The sequence below is a fragment of the Actinia tenebrosa genome, unplaced genomic scaffold (genome assembly GCF_029948245.1).
Source record: "Actinia tenebrosa isolate PJP-AT-01 unplaced genomic scaffold, QUT_ActTen_1.0 PGA_scaffold8__29_contigs__length_14323225, whole genome shotgun sequence".
Taxonomy (NCBI): domain Eukaryota; kingdom Metazoa; phylum Cnidaria; class Anthozoa; order Actiniaria; family Actiniidae; genus Actinia; species Actinia tenebrosa.
Genome location: NW_028292585.1, coordinates 9,614,039 through 9,623,293, shown reverse-complemented (window position 1 = coordinate 9,623,293; position 9,255 = coordinate 9,614,039). Strand labels below are relative to the sequence as shown.

Genomic DNA, 9,255 nt, shown 5'->3' with positions numbered 1-9,255 from the left:
AATTACTAGCAAGTTTTCAGTGCTCGCCAGCCAAGGCTTGCCAGTTGAAAACAAGATTGCCAGACGAGAGCATACGGCTATAGGTTGTTTAGATTTTCAGATTTTCATCACAGCATGTTAGATATGAAATGAGTATATTTTTATCACAATATTCTTTGTTTCAGCCACATTGCTTGCATAAGTTATCTCATATAATTTATTAACTATGGTTTTGTTCAGTCTGATTATATCTTGAGTCCGCTTCGTGGTCCTAGAATAATTCTCATTTCAATTTAAAATTTCCCGAGGTTTTGGACAAATAATTGTGATGCACAAAAGAGTCTTAGAGTATTATTTCTTAAAGTAATGCTACTACCTAAAATAAAAGTATTTTTCAATCGCTTTTTGGTCTCCATCCCTCTCGGATAACTTTCATTAGTTTCTTCTGATGAAGTTTGTTGGTTACTCCAAGAGACTGTTCCAGCATTTCTTCGTTCAACTCTACTAACATGTCCCCGTCTATTTGCTCTTCTTTAAATTTTTCAGTATACATGTCCATGTGAAGTAAGCTTAGGCAGTTTGCAACTTCTTCTACCGTAAGACTTTTTAAGTCTTCAGGGATAGTAAAGTCAGTGTTATTTGTAGTTTTTGCTGGAGATTCTGGTGGTGAGATAGTTGATTCCAGATTAGATAAAGGTGTTGTTTCTGTCTTTATGGATGCATGTGAGTGATCCTTCATTGATGTTCTACGGTCCCGTGGCGGCACAGCTGGTTTTTCTTTTAAGTGTGCAGGTTTGGGAGCTACTTCTGGTTTTGATGGCTTAAGGTTCAACTGACTGAAGTCAATATATTCATATATATTGTCAACTATGTTCCCCTTGTCTCCCATCTTCACAAAGTCTAATTCCATGCCATCGAGCTGTCCTAACTGTGTCTTCTGGTGAACGTTACTACAAATACTTTCATATCTGCTTTCCCTTTCTATGGCTCCTGAAGCAGGCATAATGGTTATTTCTAGATCAACTGGAATTTGCATTACCGATGTTCTTTCTTTATCCCTGATACTTGCAATAATTTTTCTATAGTTGTAAGCATGCACCAGCTGGATTCTTCCAAACGTACTGAGATCCAGGGTCTCAGAAGGATCATCAACGTTGGGTTTGATGGGAGATTTAGCATGTATTTTTACATAACAAGGCATTTTACAGTGGCTTTCGATTTGGTTGACTTCGATGTGCTTAGGCTCTTCATAAGACTGGAAGCAGGCTTCGTATGACATGGGAAGTTCAACAACATCAGCTTCTTTATTCACAAAGGAGCAGCATAAGAACTCCTTTAGTCTTTTTCTTTTGACAGTTTCTAGTTTGAGCACATCATTAGTCATTAATCCCAGCCACACATGATTGTGAAGGGATATAACCATTTTAGGCCAGTCCTTAGTGACCGCTTTCACGCTCTTGTACATTTTAGGTAGATCACTGGGCATGAGTTCTACTCTACCTTGAATATTTGTTGGTATGGATATTTCTTCGTTTGTCTCGCTGATTCCCTTCACCATTCGACATGTCTTCAATGTATGCAAAGTCAGAACCTGATCAGTGGAAAGAGTCGTGATATCTTCAAGATCGTAATACCCATCTCGCACACAGACGATTTGTGGAAGGTCGAGTTTCTTAAGGAATTCTTCCAAAGTGTAGATTTCCTCACTCCATTTAAGTGATTCAAGATCCACATTGTCTTCCATGGAATCAGACATCTTGTTTTAAGTTCCTGCCTTGTAATGACCCAGAGTACACGGCTAACTATTTTTTCACTTCAAACATTTCAGTCAATGTCAATAAAGAAGCTGAGCTGTCATGCGTAATATCATGCGTAACTGTGGTCAATTTCCAAATATGGACTTGTGTTCTCAATATTGGCTTCCACCGAGTTCATGAATCAGCGTATCTAGTAAACCTTCGAAACCGACAAGTGACCTTGTCTATTCAAGGGCTTACAATCTTCCGGGATAGAGTAATTAGGTCTTACATTTATTTACTGAGAGGTTTTCTTTGCTTTGTAAATAAATTAGATATGGTAGATTTTATCTGGCTCTTGTGGGATCTATTACTTCCCATTGACTCTATTATATAAATAGATTATTCAATTTGCAGATTCTTTAGTTTATTTGGGGTATTTGAAGGTTTTACTGAACCCAGCGGTATAAGATGGTACGCGCGTTTAACGCTGTTTGTCATGCTCTACACTTCCTTATCAAATAGATGCAAGAGTCAACAAACTAATATTTTGACCATAAACGATGAATGATACCACTGCAGTCATCACAAAGGCGTAGCCGCCAAAACAGTCTAGAGAAATCCTATTGCTTGAATTTCAAAATTTTTGAGAAAGTGAAATTGCCACAATCTGTCACTGATTGAATTCTTTTCAAAATAAAGCGACCTTTTTTCAAACGCACTATTCATTTGTGAATAACTAAGAAGTAAGGATCTTTTCGGATTACCGATTTTTTTTCAACGGGCTATATCTAGGGAAATTCTACGACCTGAAGTTTAAAATTTTTGAAAAAGTGAAAGTGCCACATTCTGTCACTGATTGTAACATTAGTTGATGCATTTGATGGAATAAATTAAGAAATGTTTTTTTTTTTATTTATTCATTTACATAACACCATGTCATACTGAACAATATGAAACATACCATGCCATCTGGACATCAAATATTAAGAAAAGGATATGGTTAAAAAATCTATTTTCCTTCTCATAACGTTTTTTTCCCCTCACATTTATGTTTGTGTCAGTTATTTATTTCCTTGGTTCTTCTCCGACCAAGTGAATATTGTGTTAAAGGCGATCAATTGTTCAAAGCACATCTTTGTTCTATAATTGAAACTTTCGTAAATAAGTTGCTCAAATAAAACCAGCTTGACATGCCGTGCAGTATAATATATGTTGGTGCATCTTTAGCTCAGGTTAACTGACACGGTATCTTTTCTCCTCAATGATTCCAAATACAAGGCAATTCATCTGTTTGGCCTCCATCCTTTAATAAACTTTAACAGCTTTGTGAGATGGAACTTGTTAGTTATACCTAATGCAACCAGTGTGTCTTCTGATAAGGTAACAAGAAGACTACCGTCTACACACTCCACTCGGAATACTTCTATGTATTGCTCCATGTTCAGCAGCTTTAAGCACTGACAAACCTCTTTCACTGTAAGTGTTTCAAGACTTTGGGGAATTTCAAATTTCTTTTCCATGATGCAAAGATGCGAAAAGTCATCAATTCATCTCCTGTTCTGTTGCAGCAGTTGCCGTGACAAAATCCCTTCCTTATTGACTTTCTGCTCGACTGGGACACTCAATCATGACATAAAAGACGAAATAACAATGAAGATTTGAGGTTATATTTACAGCCAATCAACATGCCTGATTATCTAATAGAACCAAGTGCCAAAATGTAGGAAAAGAAGTTACTGTCTTAGGTCGGGGTCGCACTAGGCTAAGTTTTGTTTACCTACTTTCGCATTAAACAAAAATTTGCGATTTCATCTTTTGCCAGTTCCAATTTTTAGCGAGGTCGCACTAGGTGAAAAATGGATTCCCTAATTTGACACACATCAGTACTCAAGGGATATCATGTATACTTAAAGTTCAGATTATGTTACATTGAGGTCAATCACAGAGGTAAACAAGCTTTTGGCGGGAAACACTATTTGGTCTTTCTGGCAAGATGGATGTGACAAATATATTATTATTAGCTGTAGGATTTCTACTGAACTTCCAGTTACAAACTCAACAGCAGGTTGTGGCCCTAATGCTAGTGCTCATGCAACACCAACAAGCTCGTATGAGAATGGCTATGATTATGAGAAGGTGAAGATTGAGACAGAATATTCGTCGCCGTTCGCCTTGGTCTTGGACTCTTCCACGTCCGGCAGAATCATGGTTTGAAATCCATTTTTAGTAGTTTGGACATGATCTGAGCTTGAAGTTGTGCTCGAGTTTGAAATCGGAGATTCCGTCTGTCGTTGATCATAGCTCTGCTCTGTCACAAAAGCCGGGTTAAATTGATAGCTATTCATGTAGCTTTGGCCTTGATACATTTGGTATGGGTCTGGATGATATTGATATCCCGAATCATAAAAACTGCAGTTTGGAACCGGCTGAAAAGCGTTTCGACGGTCCATTATTGCTCACTTTTAAAGGTCAAGAGATGCAATCTCCCGCCAAAGTGAATGCTTCAAAGGATACATGATACCAGTCATATGACGAGAAGATCGACACTTTAAACACTAAAACAATAGGTCTGTTTGCTTTTCTAAATTTTAGGCTGTCCTGAGGCAGCCCTTCGGCTTCTTTGAAGATTTTGGCGAATGCACTAAATTTTGGCGAACGCCAAATTTTGGCAGAAACGGGGTCGCATTTATTTTCGTTAAGTGATGACAGAATCGGTACTTAAAAAAACACTTTTTCGCCTAGTGCGACCCCTGCCTTAGTCAGGACCTCCATAGCTACTACACATCATTTTGTCGCGTCCATTCACAAATATTCCATTTCTTGATAATGACGAGTCAATGGCAATGCAGGTCAACTTTGGCTTTATTTTTAAAAATCATAAGATAGGCAGTATTTCCGGGTCAAACTGACACGAATGCGTACACTGGAATGTTTTGTCTCAACGCATTCAAAACTATCCAGGGGACCTCATTCGGCGTAAGCCAATCTTATTCAGTGATAATATAAAAGCTTGACCCTTCCATGGTGTCAGTACTAATATATGCATTTCATAGTTGTGGAAATTAAATTTGAATCTGATGAATATGGATGATTATGAATTCTTGTCGTAAATTTTCTGTTTTACGTTTGAGCTTCCCGTTATCTACGAAAAACAGAAACACAAGTCGTTTCACGAAAACGAAAGAATTGAAGGAGGAGGACGATAAAGTCGGAAGGAAGTGCAGCACTGAAATATAATATTTAGGTTATAGTGGAATGTTTAAATAATCTTGTCTTTATAAAAATCAATGTACGTTTTATTCAAATAGTATAAACTTCCATAGCTTTAAAAATCCCTTCAAATTTTGGCTAACAGTATGGCTGATAACGGTTTTGCTTATAATTATTCTGCTTGCGTGACACTGTTTGGAAAGCAGTCGTTGTGTGGTGGTTTAGAGCATCTAAAGCTGAAGTACTTCAAGATACATTACTTAACTATGCTATGTTCATTTAGTAAATCTTAAATACTTGGAGCATAAGAACTAATTAATGTAATGATAATATGTTCTTTCAGTTTCTGAGAAAGCATTAAATGTTCGCCAAAATATTTGACTAAGTTATCGTTTAGTAGGTAGTGAGTATATGTACCTTAGTAGGTAGTGAGTATATGTACCCTCCAAGACGTTTTCAAAGCTCTGTATCTAAACCTTTATCCAAAAGCAAAGAATACCATAGCTCTCTCTCTATCTTTTTTTTTTTTTTTTTTTTTTTTTTGTCCATAGCTCTCGTAAGACTCATGTATAACAAAATCATTAGCATTAGTACTTTTTCTTATTTTTGTAAAGTGATTTGATCTGGTCTCCATCCTTCGTGAATAAACTTCAATAACTTTGCTTGTTGGAACTTGTTAATAACTCCGAGTGATTTCAGTAAATCTTTGGTTAATGTAACAAAGAGTCTGCCATTAATCTGTTCTTTTTTGAACTTTTCTACATGTTGATCCATGTTCAAAGCTTTTAGACACCAAATGACTCCTTCCACATCCAACGAGTCAAGTCTCTCAGGAAATTCTGTCAACGCAGTGTTATTGTCTGGTTTTTCGAATGCTTCTAAGTTTGGGCGCTCCTTAAAACTTGCAGTGTTGCTACGAATAGTGTTGTCCTCTACATATCGTCCTTGATCGTCAGACACTTCGAGATTGTACGAGTTAACTGTCTTAGCCGAATGACTTTGACTTTCAGATGGTGTTCGTAAGCAAGGAAGTGCATTCATAATGCGAGTACAAAGGTTTTGATTACTAGTTGTCGTCGATGTGTTTATGTTCGAATTTTGCGGTAAACTCGTGCTACGGGTTGGAATCGGTGGGGATATTTCAGGCTCCTCGTAATCATCACTTGAAGCATCGTCATCATCATCGTCATCATCATCATCATCATCATCATCAGAGCTATGCTCTTTTTCTGGATGTAATGGTGCTCGCTTAGTTCTAGAAGGAATTTCTGGCGGCATGTCCTCATAATCGTGCTCATCATCTTCATCTGAAAACTCATCCACAAATTCATAGATTCTCTCCACCTTGGTATCTGTTTGTCCAATCCTGATGCATTCTACACCCAAATCATCTAATTGATATAGACGAGCTCTTTCGTGGTAGAACTGACAGACTTCCACATATGTGTAATCTCCCTGTTCTATACCTACCCCTACTTTGACAGTAATGTCCGTATTAGCAGGTATCTTCAGCACCATAGTTCGGTTTTCATTTCTAGTGCTTGCTACAAATTGATCTGTGTGGTGAATACTTTGTAACGTAACTTCTCCAAGGTCTGCTATAGTCGAAAGGTCTTCATAAATTCCACCTTCCTCGTCTGGTTTTATTTGCAGAGTTTTATCTGTAAATCTGATTCTCACAGGTAACTCCAAAGTCTCCTCAACTTCCGTCAGCCATAGCCTCTTAATATCTGGAAGTACATGGAAATCTGCTTTATATTCGGTAGGAATAATGACATCGTCTTGCTGTCTGGATATGAAAGAGAATCTTAGACGTTCCACTCCCCGGTCGTTGTATACTTCGTGTACTCGTAAAGTATCGCCAGCTTGTATGAGTAACCATGGATGATTGTGGATTGATTTAACTATTTTAGCCGAAACATTGATAAGCTCCTTAATACTATGATAAGTCCTGATAGCTTCACAGGACACTGTCTCTACTGTAGCTTCGAGATTAACTGGTATGTTAATTTCTTGGCCGTTCTTGTCAACTGCTTTGTAAAAACTAACTTTCTGCAGAACATGTAGTGTTAGAACGTCATCACGAGAGAGCGTCGTCTCGTCTTTCTCGTCGTAGTAGCCATCTTCCACACACACTAGTTGAGGAAGTTCAAAGTGCTGGTGAAATTCTCGTAGTCTATAGGCTTTTTCACTCCAGATAACAGATCCTGTGTCCATGGCCATAGCAGACTTACAGCCTGAACGATGTTTACGTATTTTATGCTCCATCGATCGATATCCGGGTGATCACGTTGATTACATTTGCCTATTTTGGAACAACGGAATGTGACCTTTCCGCGTTTTGTGTTTTGCGCGTCACAGGCAGAGTTTGTTATAAATAAGTTCGAAATCCTTGTCAACAAGATTAACCCCGCGTGTTTCAGTTGAGTCTGTCACAAAATTTGTGATATCATTAGTTGAGCTTCGAGAATCCTCGACGCAAAGCTTCCACTGAATAGTTCACTTTTATGTAGTCTCGCATATTTATACATCCTGAACGATCAACTCTAAACCGATTTAGCATCGTAGAAAAACATAGCTTTAGCGTTCGGTTTCGATTAACACCACAAAATGAAACAGGCCGTACAAACGTTCAGCCATTCATGGTGCAAAAGGCAAGAAAATACCACAAAGCTGGTAATTTTTACTATATATGTGACAGAGTCAAAAGACACTATTTTGGACAGTAATTATTTAGTCATAAATCTATATTTTTAATTAGGAATGCCTCGTGTACACATAGGAATGTAATTCTTTAGTTAACTGTTTGCGTGGAAAATGCGTAAGCAAGAAATAATTTCCGTACGTAATTACATTACAGTGAGTCATGCCTAGGTTTGGCGCTTGTTTACGTAAGTTCGTGTTTGGGACATCCTGTTTGCGCCTAGGGCGTGCAACATTGCATAGGATGTGTAAGGTCTTAAGAATGCAGGTTTTTCCATAAAAATAGGCCCAAACTAAGCTTAAATCAGTGTAGTAAAAGTTCTTGAAGACGTTGCACATATCAAGACAAGGAATTCTCTACGATGTAAAGGTATGAATCTTTGAAGCCTTTTACACTTATACCTAGGATAGATTTAGGACAAATCTATGTTAATATCGTTAACTAGTCGTTATATTTTATAGCTTAGATTATTTAGTAATCACGCTGAGTGTATCTTGTCTTTTAAACTCTTTAAAACGTTTACTATAGGATCGCTACCGCCTTACTCGCTTGTTTAACCTTTTTACTACGATAAATAGCCTTCACTGCGGGATAAAAGACCTTTTCTTTCCAACCTTTAATTTGTTCGCTACTTAAACTCTACACTCAAGGTCATTGTCGCGACCGCGTGTTCAGTAAACCGTGTAATTCTTAGTTTGTCATAAACAAAGGTTAAAATACTTACCTAAAGCCATAGTTAACCTCTAGTCAATTTTTTCCTATTGCTTTTTCCATTGGTTTAGTTCATTTTAAACGGTTTACCGACTTGTACATTAAACTTTGCAACCTAGTAATTTTCACTCGCGTATTGTAAACACTGCTAATCAGCACGCAATATTCAAATTACCTGTGACGTAATTTACGTATTTCCGTTTCTATTTATATCTAGCAAAACTGTATTTTATTCATAACTTTTTAGCTATTTAGATAAGCTACAAATTTATTTTATCTCATTGTAAATATTTTTCTTGTTTTCATTAGAGATATCCTGTAATCTCGTTCCCGTTTTTTTCATGTATTGTAAAGTTGTGTGAATTTTTCAATAAATTCTTTTGTCAAAACCACTTGCAATCTGATTCATAGCTGAGCGCCTTGCCGCCGGTTACATATATATATATATATATGATGAAATGCGATTAATGGCATTGTTTGCACGCATCCTTTCTACACATGTATTTAGTGTGCGCGCGCTCATCGTGATGATTTTTTCCAATGTTTTGATAAGCAAAATATTATAAAAACGTCTTTAATCTATAGCTCTATAACGAAGTCGGGCACCCCCTTTATTTCGTTTTTGATGGTACTCGGTAGTACCTAACTTAAGAGAAAAATGTTTTAATCTGATGGGATCAAATCGAAATTAGAGTAGAATTTCACGCAACGCGAAGGCTTCAAGTCCACACTTATAACACAATAACATTTTATATTTCTTATTTTCAGTGGCGGATCCAGGGGGGTTCGAAGGGTTCCACGGAACCCCCCTTGAAGGTTTGATCTTTTAGGTAATAGAAATATGTCTTATATAAATTTTGCTTAAAAGTATCCACAAGGATAATGTTGAACACGAAATGATATTTGCTGTTA

At 37.2% G+C, this 9,255-nt stretch overlaps 2 protein-coding genes across 2 annotated transcripts; both read right to left on the bottom strand.

Moving 5' to 3' along the window:
• Positions 1-117: 117 nt before the first annotated feature.
• LOC116308280 (uncharacterized) lies at positions 118-1,994 on the bottom strand. The gene has a single exon (XM_031718668.2). The coding sequence runs from the start codon at positions 1,733-1,735 to the stop codon at positions 374-376; it is 1,362 nt and encodes a 453-aa protein (XP_031574528.1). The 5' UTR covers positions 1,736-1,994; the 3' UTR covers positions 118-373.
• A 2,568-nt stretch (positions 1,995-4,562) lies between these two features.
• Positions 4,563-7,574, bottom strand: LOC116308283 (uncharacterized). Its single transcript, XM_031718670.2, has one exon. The coding sequence runs from the start codon at positions 7,194-7,196 to the stop codon at positions 5,529-5,531; it is 1,668 nt and encodes a 555-aa protein (XP_031574530.1). The 5' UTR covers positions 7,197-7,574; the 3' UTR covers positions 4,563-5,528.
• Positions 7,575-9,255: the final 1,681 nt, after the last annotated feature.